The 26,760-nt window shown below is 43.4% G+C and overlaps 1 protein-coding gene across 1 annotated transcript; it reads right to left on the minus strand.

The window, feature by feature from the left end:
• Window positions 1-11,236: 11,236 nt before the first annotated feature.
• fbxl18 (F-box and leucine-rich repeat protein 18) lies at window positions 11,237-26,361 on the minus strand. The gene is made up of 5 exons (XM_036541642.1): window positions 26,196-26,361; window positions 24,399-24,596; window positions 22,562-24,111; window positions 21,679-21,897; window positions 11,237-11,393 (listed from the first exon to the last, which is right to left on the minus strand). Exons 1-5 carry the CDS (start codon window positions 26,250-26,252, stop codon window positions 11,237-11,239), a joined length of 2,181 nt encoding a protein of 726 aa, XP_036397535.1. The 5' UTR covers window positions 26,253-26,361.
• Window positions 26,362-26,760: the final 399 nt, after the last annotated feature.

A 26,760-nucleotide genomic window follows, 5' to 3' on the forward strand; every position in this document is an offset into this window, starting at 1 on the left:
CTATAAATATCTTTGTATAAACAGTTAATCATGTGTATAATTGAGAAAAAAAAGCTAAAAAAATTGAAAGCGAATTAAAAAAGCGTTGAAAAACAAACACAAACGGGGCTGCGTGGCTCGTGTAAAATTCATGTAAGTGGAACTTTTTTTATTGATGCCACAGTTTTACAAAGTGTTCCTTTTAAAGCATTTTAGTAACTCAAGATTTTATAGTTTATCCATCAATAAAGTGAAATAAAAGGAAGACTGCGTGTAGAAAGCATTTTTTTTATTTCCTCCCCTCTGAAGGCTGTCCCTTTGCATTGTGCTCACATTAAAGGTTAGAAAATGAGTTTCACTTTGATGGGTGTTGGGTTGCAGCTTTGACGCCGTAGCCAGGGTGAATACTCTTAATATCAAAGGCTAGCAGACAGCTTCTCCTTTTACAGTTATATTACCTCTTATGTTATTGCATCCCCGATTATGCCTAGAGCGCACCGCAGTGCCCTCTGTGCCAGATTGGCTGCCTCTTTCAACAAAGAGCTGTTTTGGGGGCTCACACGGTAAGTTTAGTCACACGGCTCAGCGCAGACATGCTGCCCACAGCATTTTAACCAACCTCATTTCTTTACCGACATACACATAACTGCTATAATAGGTTTGCGAGGATTGGCTAGTTGTGATGAATAACCAAAATGTTAGGCCACTGATGAAGCTGTGTGTAGAAGTACTGTATTATACAGTAGCGCCCATTTGACTGCTACAGACAAGCCCGTTTTCAATTAAAGGAGAGTTCTGCTGTCACAGCTTGATCTCGGGCCCTTACTCTGTCAGCAGTAATGGATCATACATTCAAGTTAATGTGTGCTGTTTCTTTTTTTCTTTTTACCTCATTTGTTCCTGAGGGGTGAAGCCGAATTTCTGTAACGCTGATGGAACAAGGTTAATAAATAAATATCTCACCAACCGCACACAAAGAGCATAATTGTTTTTGGTACTGCAAATTAGCTCATGCAGAATTCAATTTAGATTCAGTTTGTTTTTCATTTCTTTTCGGCATGTTATAATGCACTTGTGATGGGGAATTAATCAATGGTCCATGAACACACGAAGCAACAGAACAGACGGTAACAGCTCACTTGTTCTCTGATGATGTGTCAATGGAACATCTCTGGAAGGAAATATCATTATACCATTTATTTATGCAAAAGATACTCAACCCCACCCTATGTGTTTAATTCAGCTATATAGTTTTATTCCCTTTTAGGCAAATTCTTTTTCCTTTTATATACAGTACACGTATGTGTGTGGGTGTTGGTGTTTTACCAGGGGTCACTCATTATCTATATAACATTTTGTTAAAGGGTTATTTTCTCCTGCGTGATGCACAACCACATCTCTGCCACTGCAGGAGAGGCGTTGATGAGCCTTTGGGGAATGGCGTCTCCCCTGCGGTCACCCACAGTCTCGTCTGATGGCAGAACTGCTTCTGTCATTTTCCCCATAGTCCCATCCTCTCCAGTAAGCCAGGTTAGTAAGATTTAACATGTATTTTTTACAAAAATTCCTGCATTGGTTAAGTCTTTTTGGAGTGAAGTTATTTATTCTTTTATTCATTGGCTGACATTGTGTAAAATTGTTATTATTATTTACTGTTGTTTAAAGAATGATCATGATGCACTGGATTGGCTGAATGTTGCATAAGCACTGCATCATCTCATTAGTTGGAGAGCTGGCTTAGCACTGCCGATGAGCTGACTTGAACTTGTTGAGCCTTGGGAAAAACCAAGAGGAGAAAAACACAAAATGGATCTGAAGTGTCCTGCTCATCAGATGCATTCATACCATCTGTATTTTGGTAGCTGGACAGTATCGGACCACTGTAGCACATTGTCCTGAGTGTTCAAACCCAGCAGTTTCTAACCTGGTGGCAAAATGCAGTCAGTTAATGATAGGATATGCTCTGGTATGACCTAAGCAGAACATGTGGCATGTAGGGTTTAGAAACCAGTGAAGAAAGCAACAGTGAAAGTCAAAGGCTAGTATGACGTGCACTGTGTGCCAGTGTGTCAGATCACCTCTTGGATCCAGGAGGTAATGCACTGTTTCTGCAGTCGTTGGTCACCTGGGTACATCACAGTTATTCATGAATGATCAATCAATCAAACTGACATCAAAAACATTTACTATACAAAATCTGTGTATTATAGCTTTGATGTTGTATGTCTAAATAGGTACTGAATGTATATTCTATGTATGAATTTTTTATTAAGATACAAATGATTCAGAATTTTGGCTGAGAATGTAAGAAATGCAAATAGCTGCAGAATCTCTTGAAATCTCTTGCTGAATGGATAACCTTTACTGGCGGTGCACATGTACCCAAAGCTGTCTTATGAATAAGTCTGTTATAAAAACTTTCAGTTTTTTTCTGAGATTAAGTTCACCACAGGAATCATGTTTGCAGTGAGGACCATGCATAAATTATTCCTGAACCATAAATCAATGACCTCCCTGCCAAAGTAGGAAAACAAGTTTGTTTTGCCATACGCATGTGTACACAACTTAATGCACCCAACAGTGCTGTTCCACTCAGAGTTGAATCGCTCTTTTAGAAGAGACATCCCATTATGCCAGTGCTCAAACTGCTATATGACCGCTGTTTAAAAGCATTCAAATTGGTCTGCAAATGTTGCATGGAGCTTTTCTAAATTAGATTCAGTATCTTACATATGAAGTGGGTACTTATGAAATAAGAAAAAAGAAGGCCATTTTGTTGACAATTTGCTACCAGCTGTCACTTTTAAAACTAATGACTCATAAACTCTGCTTCTCTGGCTACAAAACTGGAGCCTTTAAATAAGCTTTTCATTCGGTGGGGAGATATAACTGCATATATTTCATTTTCCTTTGAATATGATATACATGTCACCAGGCAGCCCAGTTTTTAGCATTGCCTAAATTCATTCTACATTTTAGGCATCATTTTGCCTTTGCTCATAACTACCTTTCAATATAAAAACACTGTATAAATTTAAATAAATGTGACAGGTGGTCTATGAGATAAAGAACATATATTTGTGAGTAGGTGCGCATAACTCAGCTGTTCAGTGAAGCTGAGTTATGTTCGCTGCTCCTTATAAAACATATTACAGAAGCACAATCAATCCTTTGGCCTAATACCACACAGTACTCAGCAGGTCATCATGTTCTGGGAGTTCATCTTCAAAGGAGACAGAAAAAGGTATGTTTTCATATTCGGTTTGTGGCTTTGCGCTATATGCCAGCGTTTAAACAAATCTGTTTGTTCATCATTTCTTGTGGCTCCAGTGTTTTTTAAGGTGTGCCAATTAGTAGAATAGTACACAGAATCTCCATTTTCTCTCTGTAGTCTCTCTGAAAGCTGATTTTAATTTCAAATGTTTCAAAGGTTTAGCATTATCATCATTTTAAAAACATCTTCAGTCCCATGGGAGAAACCAGCATATTTGTTTTTAACTCAAACAGTACATCAACACAAATGAAATGTATTTGAGAAGCATGTTTTGAAGTACTTTACAACAAGAGTATTTACTGTTCATCTTACCTAAAGCTTTCCTATTTATAATGGTAAGGCGCTGCATCAGGAAATGTCTTTGCTCACAAATCTGCACGGCTTAAGTAAACATCTTATTATTTTCAGTCCTGCCACTTTCAGTTACCAGTTTTTCATAACTATCATTTCTCCTCTTTTTCCATTACATTACATTACATTACATGCATTTGCAGACGTTCTTATCCACAGCGACGTCCATCACAACAGAACATACAGTATGTGTATTTAAACGAGCAACAGTCAGACCAGGCTCACAACACTCCCAGACCAATGAATGTGAGCATAACACTATTCAAGCCCTACCACAAGTTAACTTGTGCACTTGTAACAAAAGACAAGTATACTATGATACAACAGTCCCCTAGAACACAAATTCATAATACATACATAATACATTGTTTTCCATTCATATCATGTCACAATCTGCATTGCTTATTCATAATTTAAACTGTGTATTTCCTTTGTTAGGAGTACTGTGTAATATTTCATTGATTGGTTGAATGATTGGTTGGTTGGTCGATTCATTAGCTGATCATCGTCTTCTCTAGGGCCTGCTTCAACATTTCACATTCGTGTGAATCTCTGGCAATGAGACTAAGTGCTATTATACCATGTCTGCAGAGCTGTGTTTACTGCCACTACTCCCTGTTTCAGCCTAAAACTAGACTTGATGATGCAAATGGAAGGCTGCTCTTGTGCTGCTGGGGTTTCAGCATGCAACGGCGGCATAATGACACGTGCGGATTTTTGAGACAAAGTCGTTGGCTCTCAGCCTGAATTCGCAGCACCCAGCACAACATCAGCCCCCTGTAAAACCGATTTTCCTAATATCCGCTGACATTATTCAGTTCAGCGCTTTTGTGCAAGCAGAACTTCAAACAGCAAACAATCTTCAAAGAAAAGGAAGCTCTTTCAAATCAAATGCTTTCCACAGAGCTCTGTGGTACATAGTATTGCTGCAGAAGGAGTGTTTATCTGGCAAAAATTGGCACAATCAATAAACTATACAGATATTTGTGCCTTTTTTTACCAGAGAGTGGTAAAAAAAAACTGGCAGTGCTGTATAAAAATTTGTTCACCAAATTTAGTCAGTGGTAAGCTTTGGTTTCCTGTTGCTCTCATTTGTCTGTTTTTTTTTTTTTTTTTTTGGTACATGACGTTAATGTCAGTAAATTTGCTCTGGCCCAGAGCTCCCAAATCTCTTTAGGAGACTGCAAGCTGCAGAGAGATGTCTCACTGGTCATCATGAGCACCCACACACTACATAAATGACACCAGCCAGAAGGACATGTAGGCACTAGGGACATACATTAATATAGATTAAAAGACAAAAAAAGAAGTGTTTGAGCATAGCAGCGGGGGAGCTGAGAGAGAGAGCTCGGACGCTGCTGTCAGTGCTCATCTCAAAAGCGATTAATCCCTCCAGTAAATTCACTTAACACCACATTCAGACACTGCCTCCCAATGAGGGATGTGTGTACACTATTTGAACAAGACACCACACTGAGAGCAACATCAGGAAGTAAAAAAAAAGGAATGAAATGATTATATCAGTATTCTATCAGTATTTTCTGTCAGAGTGAAATATCCAGCAGTGTTACTCTGAACACAGTGGAGAGCAGGACTACGCCCTGCTCTGCAGGGTGACATGCAGAGCTGAAACCAAGATAAAATGAGCTGGAGCTAACGCTGACAGACCTGTTACAGAATGACCACTGCACTGCTGCATTACCAGAAATCTGACCTATTGCATGGCCTCATACTGAACGCTCGCATCTTACCAGATTGAAACAACTGCCTAGCCCTTGTGTGAGGGAGTGGTTTTGCCACAGAACACAAGACTCCATACTACTTCCGTCTGACTGCTGAATGCAGCCTCCTTCCTATCATGTTAACCACCTCAGTTTTCAGCACTGATGCAGAAGGAAGCAGCGGCATTGTGTACATTGACAGCTCTGTCCCCAGCTTATTTGTAAGTAGGATAACAAACACTTGCAAACACTTGCAAGCTGAGCTGTCACGGCACAAAGCATTACAGACAAACTACCGGGGACCTCATCTAAGTGAGCCAGTCTGGGCCAGGCCATGAGTACTCATGGAATTCTGTCCTAGAAAGCTTGTAATGTGACAGAAATGAAACCAAGCAGGATGATCGCATAGCAGGGAGAAAGTCTCGTGGCAACAGGCGGATGAAGGGTGTGGGCGGTGTGGAAAACACAATTGACAATAATGTAATGGAGCATTAAAAAATTGTCAAAAATTGCTCATTGGTGTGGAAGCCCTCCCCCTGAAGACGCTGACAGATCACCCTATCTCTAAAGATGCAAGATATTGACATTCTTGCTTCAATATAACTGCAGGTAGTCAGACTCCATTTTGTGTTCCAGGCAACTCCTTCTCCATCATTCAATTCAGGAATGGGTTTCTCTTTAGCACTTATTCTGAAAGCATAACTACTGGTTACCATGGAGACATTAAGTATGATACTGCCTTTGATTTGTACTCCTTTTGTGAATTGCTATGATGTGTTTGCCAAACAATGACTTTGAGTACCAAAGGGCCATTAGCACCTATGGGTTTGGACCAATTACATGCCAGTGAGGTATCAAAACTCCATACAGCATGTAATATTACTTGGGCTGTTACACAGTTAAAGTCATTATTATTATTAACTTGCAGGGCCAACACTGCCATATGAGGCAAACTCTGATGTTCCTGACAATTGTACAATAAATAACATGAATTGCTCCTGTTAAGAGACACATAACAATCCTCTGTTCTCTCATCCAAGGACCTCACCACTGCCCCACACAGTTACCTCAACCTCAGGCTGTACCGCTTCCTGTTAGCCCCCACCCCAGTGGAGAGAAGATGATTTCAGATCCAGGGGCTCAAGTCATAACTCCACAAATAATGTGATCCATCGCCAGGACTCTGCGCTTGGTATCTGGCTATGGCACAGCCACTGATTTACAGCGAGAGAGATGTCACACAGCATATAGAATGACTGCACTTGCCACATCCCCCACTTGACAGCAAGCCTCATGTCTGAATGATAAGTTACCGGTCTCCTGCCCCTCGCGCAACACATCTCGAAGCACAAGCACACACTGAAGGTTAACACTAGGGCAGAGCTAAATCGACCACAGGCTCCAGAAGCTTTCACCACACTTTGGTATAACATCAGTAATGATTAGTTATAGAACAGACCTTCAAGCTGAAATCAGATTGAAGTGGTTATTTGCGGCGCTGGGCTGTGGCAGCGACAGACACAGCCGGGACGGTTGCTTTAGCAATCACAGGCAGATGAATATGTCCTCCTTGTCGCTCAGAGCTGGCTGGTTTCACTCTAAAGCTTTTCATACGCTTTACTGTTAATCGAATAAGAGCAACGGTTCATTTGTGCGTTCCTCTCCGCAAGGCCACTCTCCTTTCAAATGCTTCACATGCTCAGCTGACCTTCCTCGCCAGGTGAATAAGGGCAATGTAAGACTGAAGCAGTGTCAGACAATAAGAGTCACCCACGTTTTATCAGAGGACATCGCTTTAGTTATCAGGCTGCTGCAGCACTAGGAAATAGAGAAACACACACACACACACACACACACACACACACACACACACATTTTCAACACACATTTCCAGCAACAGCTTTGACTCCACCACACATCAGCCATGCAGTCAGCCCTGTATTTCCCTGGATCCCCAGCCCACACACAGGCCCACTCAGTACCCAAGTCATTACTCCTGAAAAGCGGGATCACTAAGGCCAGGATTCAATCAAAGCTGCTGTGTCATCTCAAGCAAAAGTGCAATTCAATCAATCAAAACATAACTGCTCCAGATGAATCTGCTGCCATACCTCAGTACAGTGACTTTATCTGGGCTGGACAGAGGGAGGGCACAATAAGCCAAACCTTGCAGCCCATGAGACTGATTTTTCCATCAATTGATCGACACGAGAGATTATGCTCCATTGGACATGCAGCACTAAATGTCCATGCCCCTTTTGAGCATGAACGAGTGATTTGGATTAGAACTTTACTGAATGCTAAGACAGCTTAATGCTGTCTTGTTACTACAGGTAATGGTGGTGGGAGGGTTAGTTAATTTTACACAGCAATGCAAAGTTATATCACTCATGTGCACTTCAAAATAACCCCTGCTATTACAATAATATTTAAAAATAAAGCATACATTTACAGAAGAACCCTGTGTGAAAATATAAAACCGAATAAAGACCACAATTAAAGTTACCAGTTTCCTTCAATTAAAGTTGAATATCTTGATCTTCGCAGATCATACACATCAGATGAATACATAAATAAAATGCATTTATACCATTGTTGATGGGAAGTTATATTACTGACAAATGTGTTGCCATGCTGTTCAGCATTACCTCAAAAGAATTATACTTACTCCAAAATACTGAAGATAAAAGATGGAAATAGGTACACTGGTTAAATGCATAATTGCTATAATACTTCATAACCTTGTTATGACATAATATTCATTTACATTTTACATTTATTCATTTGGCAGATGCTTTTATCCAAAGCGACTTACAAGTGAGTTACAAACACAAGCAAAAAAACATAGAGTCAACAATATTAGAAGCACTGCATGACCAGATTTCAAAGGTTGGCCAGGCAAGGTACAAACCAGCAGGTAAAGCTAACAAGTGTGTTAAACCATTAGACTACATTTTTAAATATAATTTTATTTTGTAGTTTAGTAGGAGACAGATTGAGTCATGAGAAGTTCCTTTAGGGATTCCAAAATGAATTCCATTATTTGCTCTCAAGAGTTTTTCTGATAATGTATCACATTGTATTAATGTATTACAGTAAAATGACTATAAAATTGGAGACAGGCAAAAGACAGACACAAGCTCCCATCTCCAGCCTGACCACCCATATTTTCAGGTAACACCTTTTACCAGTTTCCTGGATTTTGAAATGTAAGGCATACCTTGTGAGTGTAAGGCTGATTTGATCAAACACAGCTTTTGATTCTTAAAATAAAATGTGTAAGTTCACATCAAATGAATTTTACATTGTAAATTGCATATATTGGGAATTATTGTTGCCTCAATTTCCTACAGCTCAAACATGGCACATCACTGTAGTCAAAAATGCATTCAATAACATTTGGTATCTGGTATTTTTGTCTATTGTTTGATTTGAAATAAAGGGCTCTTGTAAGAAAATCATTTGAGGAAATACCATGTACCAAAAGGCTGAAATTACATGTCATATTGAGTGTGGTCTGCCTGAGGAAAATATGGAATAATGCCATTTATACCTTCAATTCATGTACTCTTTACGTTTTGAACATCAAAAAAATTCAATTTAAAAACAACTGTTACATCTGCCAATTTTCTGTTCTGTTTCCGTCTCTGTGAGAATCAAATTGGCTGTGTGTCTTGTGTAGAGTCATGTGTCTTGTGTTTCAGGCATTTGTGATGTGGGGGTGGCAGTATCACATTTTCATTCTACCACATTTCAAGTGAAACTTTCATCAAACATTTGATATCAAGTCTTCTAAAGCAAGATAAGACAAAAATTACTTTAAAGGAGTAGGGAATTCAAAGCAAGTCAAAAGTCAGTTAAATAATGATGCACAAAAGAGAATTCCATTTATTTTATTTTTTTTCTTAGCAGTGAAATATATGTCCATGAAAATAAAAATTCACACCAATATTTCTACTGGAAACCACATTAAAAATGTATTTTTCTCAAAGCCCACTCAAAAACCACACAAATCCACAACATAAATATGCAATTAATGTCATGCTTTCAAACATTCAGTCAGTGTTTTAGGAAAGCAAAGTGCCGCAGGTACAGCTGTAGGCCACAAAGACACAATATCCAATTAAATTTTTTCTGAATGTCATTCCTTACTAAGATTGAGGACAGCAGATTTCAACACTGGGCACATTCAGTACATGAGTGGTGATGTGTACAGTATGAAATATTGCATTTGGCACTGCACTGAAGAGTGTTCACTTAAAAGAAACACCTATGCCTTCCACAGGAATGAAATGGTCAAAAATGGAGGAGCATTACCAGTAGACTGGTCTACGCATCTTTCATTGGCACTCAAAACTAGTGTTGTTTTCAGTAAAAATACAGTACATTTATGTGTCACAAGGTTGAGAAACCTGGTTTTATCACTAGAGCACTTAATGCCATTTGCAACTTGGTGGATGCAGTTTCTGACAGGATTAGGCTGGATTTCATAGCAGTTTTTTGTTTCTACTCCCACAAACTGAGATCTCTAAGAGACAGATAGGTTTACTTTAACAGCAAGCCTTTCAGCACGGAGCACAAAGACAAACATCTAAAAACCAACTTTCCTATTTTGCCAAACACAAAAAAGTAATAAGCAATTTGAGTCAAAGCACCGTTCATAAAACAGCATCTGTTCTTCGCCCGTCGGTTCCCAGACTGCGAGTGACACTGATGGTTGTGTCCAAACGCTTTAGTCTATTTGTGATTTCCACTGCGTGCTGCCCGATAGGTCTTCCACACTGCACCTCTGGCCAGGTCTGCCAGCTGCTGTGTCATTGTGCTGGTTTGCACCGGTCTATTTTCAATCGCCAAACAGAGTGGGCAGCGCACAGTGAACGCGGACTCGTGGAGAAAGGCCGGAGCTGCGAGCACTGCTAATGCGCACGGCAAAGCCGAGGAGCCGGAAGGTGGGGGCACAGAGAGGGAGAGGGGGGCTGGGTGATTTCAGCGGTTTGATCGGTGGGCTATTATGTTCTCGAGAAGAAGCATTTTACACTTCCAAACCCCTCTGCCCCCTGATTGCAAAGGTGCCCCAGCTGAGAGAAAAGAAAAGGGAGAAAATGGAACCATCACCAGGTGTATTGCTTTTTATCCCCCCACTCCCTTCCCCCCCATTAGGTTACTGTTAACAAATTACCGCCGCTCAATACAAAATTAGCAATCAGTCACATTCACAGCGGCCCAGCTATTGAGAGGTGATAGACAGCGGTAGCTAATAAAGGCTCTGCCACGGCGATCTCAGAGCTCGGCTGAGGCAGCCATGCCAGAGGTTGAAAAGTAATCAGACAGTAATAGCCTACCTCTGCAGAGACCTGGCCGGCACAGCAAACTCAGAATCAGCAGGAGTTCTCTATTTCCACAACAAGATACACACCGAGGGAAACACTCCTGGAAGTGGGTCATTTAAGTGCGATTCAGCCCTCCCTGGTACAGTAAATGAACTGACAACGCCAGAGACAGGAAAAAAAAAAAGGCAGCGCAAACGCCTAGAAAAGAGACAGGCCTCGGAGAGCGGGGAGCGGGGAACACAGGAGCACGTTGCGGTGCTTATATTAACACATCTTTTAACGTATTCCGGAACTCACTCACACGGATGGCTTATTCGGCGGTGCAATCCAGGAGAACCGTCTTGCTCAGAAAGCGGATGTCACACCTAAGCAGTAACGCGCGATACGGTTTCTCGGCCCAGTGTCGCCGACAGCTCCCCTCGACTGCTCCTCCACGGTCGCGCCGCAGACAGGCCAGCGCGGAAGGGCGGGAACGCGCTGCCTGGCCTGACGCAAGGCGGATTTCCCTGAGAGTCCCCCGACACGTCACGCATGTTCACGAGAAGAGACAGCCCCCCACCCCCCCCACCCCAGCGTGTTCTTCACCACCACAGGTGAGGTGGGTCCTCCGCCACGCGGCTCTTGAAGAGGGTGATCTCGTCCAGGTGGAGGAGGGGCATGTCCCTGATGACGAGGGCCAGGTCTTCATGCAGAAGGGGGTAGATCACCACGTTCAGGGCCGGGCGTTGCGTCCCGAAGCTGGCAGGGTAGAGAGAGAGAGGGAGCAGAAAGAACTATCACTGTAGGGCCACCCACAGCAGATGGTTTTAGGGTATCCACAAACACTGGATGGAAACACAAACAAATGGAAAAACCAATCATCCAAACATGAAATGAAATTCTAAGGCGATATGTGTGAAAGGTGTGTGTGAAAATCTACTTAAAAACCCTCCAACATACAGAAAGACTGAATCGATTCCTGTTTGAACACAAAAGAGCAGATGCACCTTGCTCTGGAACGTTCTAAACGGTCTTGAATATAAAACTTTTTTTTCCTTTCAAGATTAATATTCCAGTTCGCTATGGAGAACATACTGCGGGGAAAAAAAAAGATGAAAAGGTTGTAAATTTCAGCAAGTTGCTAATGCAAAACTTTCAGCTTGACTGAGTGAATGAATACATTTACAAATGAAAGAGCAGGCACAAGCTTCTGAGACGACCTGCCTCTCTAATCACAGAGTCACAAGAAAGAATCCTCTGCAGCTAATTCCTCGTGCCTAATATGTTCGTGCGTGATGCTAGGGGCCCCCCCTTATCGGTGGCAGCCATCCCAGCCTTTGATCCCAGATGACAGGGGGAGACTGAAGGCTTTCCAACCCCCCCCGCACACACCTGGCCAGGTAGGCGCGATTCAAAAGAGCCCCGCAGATGGTCTGCTGGAAGCCCTCTCTGCCCGTTCTCAACACGGGGATTACAGGTCTACAGCCCATCGTGCTGAACGTGCACTTAACGACATGGACGACAGCAGGGAACCTGGTGGCAGGCATGGGGAGTCCTTCAATTCTGCGTGTGAAAAGTCCAGCTTCCTGCAAGTGCACCCGAGAGTTGACGCTACATGCTTCGTGCAGTAAATCTGAAAGAAAAATATCCATTCTTCAATTCAGATCGGTTTAAATACGCATTACCTCGTGTGTCGCCTATTTATTAGCGTTCAGCCAGATCCGCTCACGGCTCGCTCCCTGGTTTTCGTAAATGTATCAACACATACTGACGTACAAGAACAAAAGACTAATTCATAGCCATCTGCAGCGAGGTCATCCTTCTTTATGCATTAGCAATAATGGGTTGTTCATAAGTCAGCGACTGCAAGATCTAAGCACTTACGTTTGATTGAATGTGTGTAATATACATTAAATTGGAGTTTTCATCCATCATAACTTTGAGATTTCTCGATAATAGGGGTGATAATGCACCAGCCTGGTGAGATCAATGCTGGCGTTTCGCGGGACAGAAAAGGAATGAAGGGGTGAGGAATGCAGACCTCCCGAGCTCATTAGCTGCAGCCCCCCCTACATTTCCATTTCCCAGCAGTCTCCACGGATTGATTCACTGTCTATCCCAGGAAAAACAAATGGCTTGTTTGAAGCGGCAGCGCTGCAGATTTGTCTGTCCCCCCCCCGCCTCTCATTAGATAACTACCAACTGCCTGTCTGCTGCTTCGCTTTAATGAAAATAAAATGAATAACAAAAGGATCCTCCGTCAGGCATCTCATCATGGGTAAAATGGCCGACTTCAATCACGGCCCATCAGCCAATTCTGTGATTTCGTCAAGTAAAAAGGCTGGGGAAAGTTCCACCGGCCATTGACATCACCACTGACCTGAGGACCTGGGCGACCGGTCCCTGTGTATTTACATGAACCTGGAGGTCCCGCTTGAGGGAACCGCGGCAGTTCGTGAAAATGATCTCGTCCTCTTAAAAAGGCTGCGGTGTCTCTCCTGCCATAGACCGCCCCTGCCCCCGAACAACAACTTCTAGACCCAATTCCCCGCTCGATGTCCAAGAGAGACGGCTAAAAGGCAGACAGTCTGACAGCGGCTGCTCTAAAACGCCACTGCAGTCCCTGCTGGAGCAGCCGCCAGCGCTGGAGCAAGTCTCTGGCTCTCTGCAGAGAGAGAGGGGGGGAAGAGAGAGCTGGCACGGCTCGCACAGAGGGCCGCGCTTCCCCTCTCCCTCTCCCCCTCTCCCTCTCCCTCTCTCCCCCTCTCCCTCTCCCTCTCTCCCGGAGTGGAAGGTGTCCCCTCCGTTGCACCTCCAGGCTGGCACGCCATGTGCTGCGCTGTTCTGCCTGGCTACGCCCATCTCTTCCCCGTGCTGTTGATGAGTTAACTAGCTGTGACACTAGCTGGTTGAGCAAAAAGGGGATTATTTGCTCGATGGCTTGTGTCTTGTCATCTTCTCTACAGCTGTCAAGCAGCAAGAGGTAGAGTCAAAATCTGTATTTGCCCCCCCCCCCGACTGGAGGAGGAGAAAGAAATTAAAGGTATGCACGTGTGTGGCTGGAGGACAACAGGGCATCACCTTCCCCTCGTATGCTTACACTCCTCTGCTCTGATTGTGCCATTTGTGAGAACAGCCTCTCTGCTCTCTGCTAGTTAAATCTTATCACACATAGCTCTGCAGCCACCCCTTCACCTGACCGGCATGCTATTTTCTGGGCTGCTAATTAGGTGTTACAGTAATGGCCGATTAGTTACACATTGCCGAATAACATTTTCATCAGAAGTGTGACTGAGGCGGCACCTCTGAACAGCAGCATTCAGCCTGCGCAGGGAATAGACGTGACATTAGAGCGAACTCCGCTGAGAGCTCCGTGTACCTCACACTTCATTTCCTTCTGCTCCACCTCCACAGGCGCTGACCCACTGTAGGAGTACAAAGGTACGTGGGGGGAAATAAATAAATATTTGACTGTTGTGGGAGAGAGGGGGGGGTGTGTGCCTTTGGAGTTGGGGCATGCAAAATTGCTCCCCTGACAGGCAGTGCAAACACACAGCAGCCGCGATTCAGTTCATTTGTGTGCACATTACTGCCCGGCCTGAAAATGTCATTCCCCCACCTGTTAAACACAACACATCAAGGAAATAGAAGTGGATGCGTCATTGGGCTGCTGAGACATGAGGCCGGGACGCGGAAAGTACTCAACATTTCACTGAGCACGACGAAACACATCAATGTACGTCAGCGCCTGATTAATTAAGCTCAGGTATTGATATAACGGAAACAGACCTCAAAAAGATAGAGCAGAATATAATAACCCTTAGATGCACTGCAACAGCTGTTTGTAAAGTTCAACTCTAGTAATGAATTCAGGGGGTAACATTAGAGATCTTGGCCATGTGAACCCATAATGCATCATTACAACTAGTCACATGAGCACCAATAAACTCCATCAATGTGAGCATGATCACCATAATTCCAGAGTCCTTTACAGTTCCAACAAGAGCGCTTTTAGAATACACTTTCACATCGCTGAAGTGGCCATAATATTTGAGTATGCCATGTTATACTTGTGTGAAGTTTATACTTCAAGCTAATATGGAAAGGGACAAGAACAAAACCAGATGGAGCCGAGGTCTGAGCAGTTTGAGCACTGCAGTACAAACAGACAGAACAGACTCCGGGTGGCTCTGAGGTCGTGCCGCTACACCACAAGCTGTTCACACAAACCCTGGAACAGTGCATTCAGGAACAAAAAAAATGAAAGCTCTGGCCACAATTACAAGCGGCATGAAAGATCCCGCCGAATCTATAGAGCAAAACCACAAGAGTATATCGCGCGTTGCGTTCTGCGATATTGATATATCCACTCTGAGCCATAAAGTGGTCATTTTGACAAACCGAAAGCTCTGTTCCAGCATTAAATTGAGGCAGTGTTCTGCCTCTAACATTCGTACAATAAAGACCCTTTGAAAAATGTGACCGGTGCTTTTGTTTCCATCAAAGTAGCAGGGCGGCTCGCCGCGGTCGTGTCCCCTGCAGACGAACGCCGATTCCCCGTTTCACACGCTCGCAACATCGCGGCCTACGTATAAGACGCGCCCTGCCGCGCCCTGCCGGCGATTCCCTGCGGACGGGACCGCTTTTGCAGAGTGAAGAACGTGGTTTACTTTGGCGATGGAACAAACGCAGCCATCCCTCTACAACGAGGTGAAACATCGCTTCTGTCTACTGCTGACAAATGGGGGTGCCCAGGAGCATGATACACTCACTTACAAGCATCATTGATACAAGAATCAATCACTAATATCAAAATCTTCTTGAGAAAAAAAAAGCAAAAAACCCTCTTTCAAATTTTCAAACAAACTGAGTTCTTACAAGAATGAAATAATATGGTATAAAGGGAGTGCATTATGTTTGACATACAGTGTGGAAGGGGATGCTTGGTATGACATTCGTATGAAACATAACAACACGGACTGCATGATCTACAGGATGCCCCTGAGACACCCACATATTTGCATTATGTATTCTGCATCTGTGCACATGTTTCTAGTACTGAACCTTGTGTTAAAAAGAATACACAGATAATGAATATGTTTAGCCTCTTCTACAGCTGAAAAATATCCATTAAAATGATCAAATCCAGCTGCTACTGATGGTTTTCAAAACTGCATAGTTTTACACTACCTTAATCACCTTATTCTACCTAATTATTCAAACTGCATTTGCTCCTTGTTTTATTACAGAAGTAACATATGGGCATGATTCACTATTCACTCATTGTAAGAGCAAAGTATCTACCATCCCTGTTAGAAAGAATGGTTTTATTTAGCCGAGTAAAAAACTGAACGCCAGCACTATGACCTCATATTAACACATGTCTCATCTCCATTCCCCCAAGATCTCCAGACTACACAGCAGGGAGAGACAGAAACAGCTGTCTGTCTGTCTGTCTGTCAACAGGGCTTTTCATGGTAACAAATGAGCTGCTGTTTCTGCACTGAGGCAGGAGAAACACACCCTAAACACACATGTACACACATATATACATATGAACACATATATACACATGGTTACACACATATGAGCACAGACACACATACACAAGCACGCACACACACACACACACACACACACACACAAGTTTAGTGATTCTGGATGGAGAAGGGGGACAGAGGGAGCAGGAGTAGCTGTAGCTGTGTACCAGTGAGACACGGCAAGCCAGTCCATCCATGTATCCGCACTCTTTTATGTCAAAGCCTGCTCCTCCATTCGTAGGGATGCTCTCACACTCCCCTGCTCTAAAGGACAGAGTGGGGGGGTTGAGGATTTCTTACAGCAAGCTGTCCAACCATAACCTGCAGCCGACGGCACTGGAAAGCCCTGCTGCACCCAGCTGCGACTGCTCTAAAACACGTCTGCTCTGCTTCCTCCAAAGCCACAGGTCGGAGAAGAATTTGGAGGCTATCAGATAAAACCTTTTAGTTTCTTTCATTCTAAACCTCCAACATTCAAACCTTTCACCTACAATCAATAGAGTGAAAGGGAGTATCATTTCTGCAATAGGACTTGTTCATAATGAGCTCTTGTAAACCCTGGAATATTCACATTAAGAGGGGGGGGGGGGGGGGGGGGGTTATAGTGAGTGAATACTGTATTCCATTTCACCAGCTTAGGCTTCCTAACTTAATTAAAAAGGACCAGCTCACAAAGACTGTGAATTCTCTTTAATTGCTGGGGCATTAAGTAATTTGTCATCCTCCAGTGAATGCCAGAAATGTTTCTCCCATGTGAAGGGATTTATTGTCAAGCTAGGTATAATGCAGGTATTACAGTCCTGATTAAAATGCAAAGGAATCAACACCAGTACTGCTTCAAAACCATTCAAAACCCTTCCTGGACACCGGTCGTTCACCATCACTGCCTGGTGTGTCACACAGCCGCAGAGCTGGCACCAAACGCTTCTCCACCGCTCGCTGAAATGGCTTCTCTTTGCCTAAATACCTTAAACTAAATGTGGTCTGTGTACGTGCCAAGCGAGCACTGAAAAGTTTTTAAAACTCAAAACGAGCTGCTCTGCCTTTAGAAACAGTGTCTACGATCAGACGTCGACACCCCTTGCCCACGTCTGGACAAGTCAGTCGTGAATGGGTTAACCACAGAGTCACAGCGTCCAAGCAGAGCTGGACACAGAGGGAGAGGACACTTTGCCTTCCCACTTAAATTGATGGGAGACCATGCGAAATTGTTCAGAGACCTCCAGAACTCATTTCAGCAGGACCCAGAAGGATTCCTTTGATACGACGGACTTAATGTCACAGTGGCTGAGGCGGACTGTATAAAACCCATCTGTCCTTTGGATTTTAAAAAGACAACATCCATCCGACTATCCCCCATCCCTTCACTTTTTTAAGGGGATTACCCTTCTGGAGTTATTTTAACTGATCACAGAGTGCGGCGTGATCATTTCCTGGGAAGCCTATAAGGAAAGGACAGAATAAGAGAGACGGGAGCAAATGATGGTGGAGACTTTCACGATAGACACCAAGGGACTCACATAAAACACCTGAACACTGCTTTCTAGGCAGTTTTTCCTAATCAAAAAGAAAAAAAATTGCATTATCTGAGTCAAGCAGTACAGAATTACACGTGCAATCCATAAAATGCACACAAATTACTTCTAATACGAGTGCCTTCTTGTTTTGGTTGTAATACATTTTCATGTTACAGTGGCGTTTTCATGATTTCTGTCTATATTTTCTGCATAGGAGACTTAGCACACAGTTCCACAGTCAGAGAGTCCAAACGTTTACTTAAGGAGAACTCCCTCAGGGAAAGGGGACCAGAAAGGTTGCTGCACACTTCATGCATTTTAATGAATAAAAATACATTATGTATTGGACAGCTTAACTAACAAGACATTTGAATCTCCTTTGTTTTCCAGGCAGGCTAACTGATGTTCCAGGGAAAACAATGACACACTCACTATTCCAGTAAGAGCTGGAAACACCCATCTCTGGCTACTTTAGCAATCAATTACTTGTTATATTTATAGTGTCACTTGATTTCCAGGCTGTCTGTCAGTTTTGCATAGAACAAATTAAAGCAACTCTGAGGTAAAACGGTGTCACACTCTAGCACATTTTTTTTCCCTCAGTGGTCACACATTACCATTGATAAATAAGGCATATTGTTAGAAAATTAAAGCAATAACAATAAGTTCTACAGGATAGCCAGCCCTTATCTGTTCAATGCCATCCCTTTGAGGGAAAGTGTAATTAAATCCTGACTTTAAAGCTCTTTCTCTAGCCTGAACACAATGCCTGACGCTGATAAAGGGAAACTAAATGGGGGGAGCAGCCCCTCCCGGGGAGACCCAGCAGTAACAATCTCTTGATCATATTTCATCAGAAGCTGTCAGCTCACACTGAGGTATGCACTAAATCATATGCAACTGGGGCAACCATCTCTTGTGCAGCATCAGTAACCAAGAAGCGCTCCATTTACAAAGCTTTACATTGAAAGTCACAAAAAAAAAACCTTACTTCTACAGACTATAGAGGGCTGGTTTGATTTTTCGAGTTTAGCAGCATGTGTATTGTCACTTTGTCTATGTTTGTGGTTGATAGTCAGAGAAGTAAAGGAATGCTCTATGATATAAACCTTTGGTGTGGTGCAGAAGTAAGGAGATAGCTACTGGAGGCAAACCGTTCAGTTTTAACATGTTTGGTGTGCACTCCCTCACTACAGCAGACATGAAGTCAAAATATAGTGTTGAGGCAAATAATGAACACCAGCGCCATCTGCTGCTATTTACAATAAACTGCAGGAAAATGCAACGGAACTCCATTGCAGTACCTCCATCATTCAATCACCATAAACTACGCTTTAGTAATACAACAGAAATAGCTAATTTGTCATATCATTATTCTGCACAATGGAAGCAGTATACACCTGATTCAAATTTCTGAAAACAAATGTTTGGGGACTGTGTGAATGTAACCGTTGTTCTACATCCAAAATGCAGATATTTACAAGATCTTGTTCTACACTAAATGTACCAATGAGAGTGTGAAACCATGGAACATAGCACCTTTCAAAGGGTCCAGAATCATTTGCTGGGACCTAAAATATAGTACTTTCCTTTAATCACACCAAAAACATTTGTTGTATGTCTTTTCAGCCTGTCAATACCTTTCTGCTAAGGGCTAAACACATAAGAGACTATTTACTTCAAAAAGACAGCCATTCAGATCTTGGAATACTTGGGAGATGACATGCACATATAAATAAAAAGGTTTCAGCATGCAGGCAGACCAAATACATACTGTAATGAAGATCTCATTTATGTGCTGTTCCAGATAACATTAACAGAAGGCTGAATTACACATTATGCTGACTGATAACATGCCTCATCAAGCTAATGGTTTGTTTTCTCTGTACGTCCTAAAGCTGCTGTTAGTCTCTTTTCCATCACATGGGGACACCTGCAGCATTACATTACATTACATGCATTTAGCAGACGCTCTTCTCCAGATGGACTTCCAGCACAACATAAATGTATTCATTCAATATAAACGAGCCACAGTGTCAGACCATGCTAACAACACTTGCAGACCAGTGAGTGTGAGCATAACACTGTTTGAGCCCTACCGCAAGTTAACTTGTGCAATCTGACAGAAGCCAAGTATACTACAGCACAAAAGTCCCTAGAACACAGAATCCAAAATACATCACAATACTACACGTAAAATAACAAATACTAGAGGTATCAGGTGTTTGGGGGCGGGGACTGCGGTACAACCGAGATGCAGTCTGAAGAGGTGGGGGAATTAACAAGGGAAATGTAGAAAACACACCCCACCAGGGGTGGAGTTATTTATATATTGAAACCAGCTCACATTTGTAAAACAGCCTTTTGTGTAACTTTTTGTGTGGGCTTGCCTGGCCATAGGGGAATGCTTGGAATATGGCACGATGAGCTATCATGGCTATTTCCTAGTCTCTGCGGAGGGCACTGATGGTGGATGGCTAAGATTTCATCCACTTTCATAGCGCATCTCTGGGGAGCAGCTTTATTCATGGTTCAACACAATGACCCATAGGTGGGGCTGGCCGTGTGCCACATAAACTAATGAACTCTGTATTGGGTGACTTTTGAACAGCATCTCACAACCAACCCAAGAGTATTAGACTGATTTCCTATATACAAGTTCAGGAAAAAAGGACAGAGGCTACCGATGTGAACTGGGATTGGAAACTGTTGGGCTCAATTCAAACCAAAAATTTATTTCTTGGGTTGCACAGAGTTAACACTGGATGCAACTTCACCTTTACGGCTTCACATAAAAAAAAAAAAAAAATGGGGACAACAGACCCTCTACATCTGAGTCCTGAATCCAAATCAAAGGGTTTTTTATCTGACGTTAGGACGATCCTATCATCTCCAGGCTGATCGATCGCTATCTGCCCAAAAGATAAATACTGCCTCCTAGAACAAACTTCCAGTGCTGCTGTATAACCATTTAAAAATATGACGACAAGCAGGCCGATGTTTTCTCTTCTGTGATGAAAGCTGATCAATCAGGAGCTCGAGCCTTCAAACCGCATGGGAGCTCCGCTTGCCCTTGGTGAAGCAGGTGGGATCATAACAGTGGCTTCCATATTCTCTCTCAAAAGGCATCGCCATCTCTCCCCCCTTTCTTCTGAGGGCAGCTTTATATCCATGAGCACAGACGAAGTATTGGGAACTGGATGTGAGTCACTCCCTTCCAGCTACAAATTGGGTCATTGGTTGTGTCCCCGGAGTAAAGTGATAGTCATGAACGCGCCACCGTGACTGCGGATGCTTCTGCCATAATGAAACTGGCACACGCTGCTTCAACCCCTCTACCTTACAGCCTTAGAACAAAATTAATAATCCAGACGTACACATTTTCGCAGATGCACTTCCCCGGCGGATTAATATTATTCTACGCGCTGCAGTGCTTCTTGACCGCGTGGGGGGTTTGGACACATCATGAGCGATGAGCCTTCGAAACAGTTGGTGCACAGAGTTGTCCATCACCATGTAATCAGCTGAGTACTTCTTTACACGAAAGCACAGCTCCTTAGCCCCCGATTCATGAGGACATCTGACACAGTTTGCATTAGTCTACCATTTCTAAACTGCTCTCAATGCTAATAGAAGCTTTCAAATGATAAATTACGCAGTCAGGTGGCTAATTTATGAGTTACATGAGCACACAGGAGGTGGAACTTTCGATTCTAAATCCTGTGCTTGTGAGAAGGGCTGAATAGTCTGATGGCCACTAAAATCACTTCATAAATCAAGGCCCTTGTTTGCCTTTAAAGCACATCAGTGAGTAGCATTTATAATTGTTAGCTCAAATTTAGTTCCTACTTTCTCTTGTGTCATTACCCACTTATGGCCTACAGTTTGATGTCACCAGTTCATCGACCTGCTCATTCATCCGATACACAGTCCTAAGCTCAAGGTCACGCCTCTACGGCAGGTTCCTCTGCTCGTGTTCCTACTCACCTGTCCTGCAGGGCTTTCTGGAGGCTCTTGCACGCCACCAGGCTCCCGCCCATGAACATGTGGCACACGATGACATCACGGCAGCTGTCCATGAATGACATCACCGCGTCGGACTGGAAGGTCCCGTTGCGGGATATGATGCAGAGGCGCCGCAGGGCATGGCACTGACTCAGAGCTTGGAAGAAGCGTGCGCTGGCATTGATATAGGGCTGCTCCAGTCTGAGGGGGCAGACGCACAACCAGCGGGTTACAGAGACTCACCACCGTCTCTGTTCTGAGATCAGTGAAAACAATACAGAGTGGAAAGCTCCAGAGAACAAAAATCTGATTTTTGTCTGTAATTTACGTATGTAATTACATATTTGCACAAAAGACACCACAGATATTAAAATACGGACACATGCAGAATACATGTAGAATAACGCATGATGAATTCCCAGTACTTCCATTTCATTTTGGCTTTGTGGCATAATATGATTTCAAATATTAATGGGCAAAGATTACGTTCAAACTGTGGCCAATTTTATATGGTTAGAAAATCTATATTATAAATGACTAAGGTTACTTATGAATTATATATAAACTTTCATATTCCCTCATGACCCTTTTCAGTCTAGTGAGAATTTGCGTGGACTGTGGATGGTCAGTTTCAATGGAGGACGCATGCCATCTAGTGGTCAGTTATATGTATTATATTTGGAGATCTTGGAGAGAGATAGATATATAGAAACAGATATAAAAAAAATACACAATATATTATTGTATTATTTGTTATAAATAACTTATAAACAACTTACACACAGAAATGATCATCCTGTAGCACCCTGTTTCAACACATGAATTCTGCATGAGCATGGTACGGTAACGGAATCATTTTGCTTACCTGAGGTCTTTAAGCTGTTTACAGTGAGGGAGCGCTTCGATGAGGGCCGGCATGTAGGCCATGTTCTTCAGCATTCCCAGGTTGGCCAGAGAGAGCATCTGCAGATCTCGGCACTTCATGGCCACCTGCACCAGGCCTGTCCCCTTGAGGAATCCTGGCAGCTGCGCTAACGTCAGCCTCCGCAGAAAGGCCAGGCCCCCAAGCGCCGCCACCTCCGAGTCTCCTATCTGCCCCGCCCACCTGCAGGCTGCCTGCTCTTTGCGGATGGCGGGCTCGTATCGAGGCATGGCGGAGGAGAAGTTTGACCCCGTCAGCTCCAGCTCTTCCAAAAAAGGGTTACCCTTCAGCAGCACCCTGAAGCTGCAGCTAGACTCACTGTCCGCCTGCTCAGTGTTGACCTTGTACGTCTGCAGGCCGACACGGGTGCTCTTCTTGAGGCCCAGCATGAGAGGACTGGGCAGCAGTGAAGTGGTCTCTCTTGCTGCGTGGTCAGTGCTTTTGAACCCGTCAGAGACAGCGCACACGGGCAGAGCGAGGGATCGCAGGCTCTTGAGTTTGGCCAGCGTGGCACAGAGGTGCTCCTCCGAGCCCGGGGTGCCGTGGTAGTGAGCGGCGGACAGGTTCAAATGTTTGAGGTTGGGACAGGAGCTCACCAGTGCCTCTATCGCGTGGCAGTCTATGTCCTCTTCGGCCTTCCAGGTGCAGTCTGTGAAGAGGCTGTGGACACAGCCGCTCAGATTCAAGCTCACCAAGCGCCTGAGGTCCTTAACGCTATTCAGCACGCTGTGGATGAGGTGGTTTCCGAAAGCCGAGCAGCGGCTGAAGTTCAGGTGGGACGGCACGCTGTGCTTGAGAATGTGCTGCAGCGCCGCGTTGTCCACCCACGTCTTGGGCAGCTGGAGGGCCTCCAGGGCCCCGTTTTTGGCCATTCCCTCCAGGAGGCTCTTGGCTGCCGGCCAGCTACCGGGGTTATTCCCAGGTACTGAAATGACAAAGGTGCGCAAGTGCTCCGGGACTCGCATGCTGAAGACAGCCAGGTACAGGCCCACAAGAGTCTGATTGACCTCGCCGGGGGCCAGCCTGACGTAAAACACCTGCAGGTTCTGGTAATGCAGGATGCTGCTCTGACCCACCATCAGCTGGCAACAAATGGTGGCCCCTTCTCTGGTGAGGTCATAGATTTCAAAATACAGCAGCAGTCTCTCGAGGTTGGTGCAGCAGGGCACCACCCCATATGATGGAGTATAGAGAGTTTGCTTGAGCTCGCTGACATGGCTCAGGGTAGCCTTACTCTCGCTGCTCAGCTGGTTGGAGTCAAAGCCGGCGTTTATGTCGATTGCCAAAGAGCGCAGGGACTGGAGCGAGGAGAGAATCTTCGAGAGACGCACAGACGTCAGCCGGCAGCCTGTGAGGTCCAGCTTGATCAAGCCCTTGCACCTGGTCAGCTGGTCGATGGTGGAGCCAGACAGCCAGTAGCAGCCACTCATGCTGAGGGTCTGAATCTCACTCGCCAACTCTTTCACCACTTGCTTAACTGCATCATCACTTGCCTAAGACATATACACATAAATTCATGTTTAAATCATATATTCACATTGCACACTTAAGACTAATGTATTGTGTAAATTACCCTTTCATACAGGCTGACTTAACTGTGTGAGCAAAAAGGGATTTTTACATGCCCTGCTCAGTTTCAAAACATAACATGCATTCTAAATTGGAACAAAGAATACAATGTCCAGTCAGATGACAACTGTTATTTATTCAACTCACAATCAGCAGTCATTACACTCCTTAGACAAGTGTAGACCAAAACTATGAGTTCATTTTCACTCACCAGGTATTCTTTGGAGAGTCGGACATTATTGGTGAGACTCTTGTCCAGACTCAAAGTCTTCAGCTTCTTACAGACTCGCCCCACACTCAACACCAGGTCATGGCTGGGAACGTGTGTCAGAATGTTCAACAAGATCTCATCTGAGAATCCGGAAATACCGATGCCACTCTGCTCCACACAGTCCAGACTGAACCTTGCCTTAACAGAGAAAAAACACATCAATAAAATTTGGACTACTGTCGATGCACTACAGTCTACAAACACAAAAGATACACACTGCTAATATAATCATGATACTAGCAGGATATATATGTTTAAGATCCAAACTTCAGACTAAGATAGACTCATCTTCCCACTGTTACAACTGTCATAGTGCTGATACACTTACCAAAATATTTTGGCTTAGAGATATTAAACGCTGTTTGGAAGTGTAATAAAGTTCTTTCTTTCTTTACTTTACAGTAAATATACATTTCATTTCTGTCATTTAATCAAACTAACGCAAACACTGCAAATTTTATGCAGTCTTATTGCTACTTTAAATCTTACATTAGTAATAATTTACATCGTTTTAGAAACTATAAAACTGGTTTCTCATTTAATAAATTCATCTTAAGCTTTCTCGAGAGTGGCCGGCCTTATGTTACAAATGCCATATCAATTATTCTGATTCACATAACTAACAAACCTAACATACCGAGATAACATGAGTCCAAGACCCATGACTCACACCATGCAAAGTAGAGTAAGTTGCTAGTTACCATGGTAGGCCAGGAAACGAAAGAACGCAGCGTTGCTTGGGCGTAAATACAAGTGTTACATGCAGATCAAGTGCTGGCTTGTAACAATTGCTATACCGGCATTCGGTGTTCTTGTTTACATAAACTGTAACCATTCACATTTGAAAACGGGGATACAGAATGTGTCTACACCTATGGAATGTAGGGGAGTATGTGTTGCACTTCTGTTTTTTCCAGCTTCACTGATTGCTTGAAAATGTAACACATTATTGCCAACTGCGGCAATAATACGATCAAGGCATCTGCTATTACTTCTTTTTGGTAAAATAATTTATTCTTCGTGTAGGATATGATATTTCCCCGACAACACACGGCACAGTGTCAAATTGGAGATGTAGCTGCATGTTCTATGTAAGAAACAGTTAGCTACCTAGCTAATGTCAACCCCTGTCAGCACTTCCCAATTGTATCAATGGCTATCTGAACGCTAAATTAATATAACGCTAACATTTATTTCACGTTGGTTAGGTGGTATAGGTCACAGTATTGTAAGGCAAATGTATGTTCCGAAAACCGCAAAGTGTTATTGTTAGTTTTGTATGACCACTTTACATCAAGCTAGAATCTCTATGTAATGCACACCGCTAACTTGCTAGGCACTCAGCGCACAAATAATAATAATAATAATAATAATAATAATAATTCTAACAAAACCTCAACATTGGCTAGCTAGTTAGGAGAACAATCGAATGAACCGCGTCAGTTGTCTCGCTAGCCAGAATTTTGAAACAAATGGCTGTCTATTTAGCAAATTATCTAGAGAGCACAGCCGGCTAACCTGGTGTTAACATTATTAAATCAGGCGACAATACAGTTTAACTGGCCATGGTCGATATTATTGTTATTACTGTCTGAAACAAATCACTGCCTCTTAGTGAAATGTTAGGTGACAGGGTTGAAAACATTGCTTGTTTGAAGGGCCATGCATGATAGCAAGGCAGCTATGTTTTAGCTAGCTAACTGGCTACAAACATATTCTTTCGTTTGCGTAACCTACCTCAACATTTTGATTATCCATGTTAACGTCCGTTGTCCTCTTTCTGTAAGTATACATATCTGCTATGGTTATAGCTTTAAAGTTTTACAGAATTTAAAAATCTTCTGTTTGCGCCTCATTCCAGCAGCTGTAGTAATCCACCGGAACATGATTGTGAATGCACTTCCGGAACACGCCATATTTCCTCTAGCTAATTCCGCTATGCGTATTGTCAGGAGGTCTCTGCTCAATCAAATACAAAGTAGGCGGTCTGTTCTGCTGACGGAGTGGGTCCCGACTCCCGAGTAGCCACGATAACACGAAATTTCAGGATCATAGCCCTCAAGTATTCTGTCTCCGGCGTCCATGCGATTCCTCCATGACATGCCTCTACTGTGTCGCTATCAGAATGTTTCGTGCTGTCGTGAAACTATAAAATTTGTGTCTAATACTGTCATTTTGTGTGATGGTGCACGGCCATCAAAAAGTGCAAAAGGTACAAAAGTGAACGTCATTTTGCAGTGCAAAATGGAGGAGTCAAATTTTACGGCGCATTGTCGTCCCCACATGTCAGCTAAATTGTTTT

The sequence above is a fragment of the Megalops cyprinoides genome, chromosome 1 (assembly GCF_013368585.1).
Source record: "Megalops cyprinoides isolate fMegCyp1 chromosome 1, fMegCyp1.pri, whole genome shotgun sequence".
NCBI lineage: Eukaryota > Metazoa > Chordata > Actinopteri > Elopiformes > Megalopidae > Megalops > Megalops cyprinoides.

What these genes read in the sequence shown, in the direction of transcription:
- fbxl18 (XM_036541642.1), bottom strand. Translation starts at nt 26,252, where the DNA reads ATGTATACTTACAGAAAGAGGACAACGGACGTTAACATGGATAATCAA. An exon ending in AAACAGCTTAAAGACCTCAG is followed by an intron (nt 21,898 to 22,561) that starts GTAAGCAAAATG and finishes CTGCCCCCTCAG; the next exon opens with ACTGGAGCAGCCCTATATCA. An exon ending in CAGAAAGCCCTGCAGGACAG is followed by an intron (nt 11,394 to 21,678) that starts GTGAGTAGGAAC and finishes CTACCCTGCCAG; the next exon opens with CTTCGGGACGCAACGCCCGG.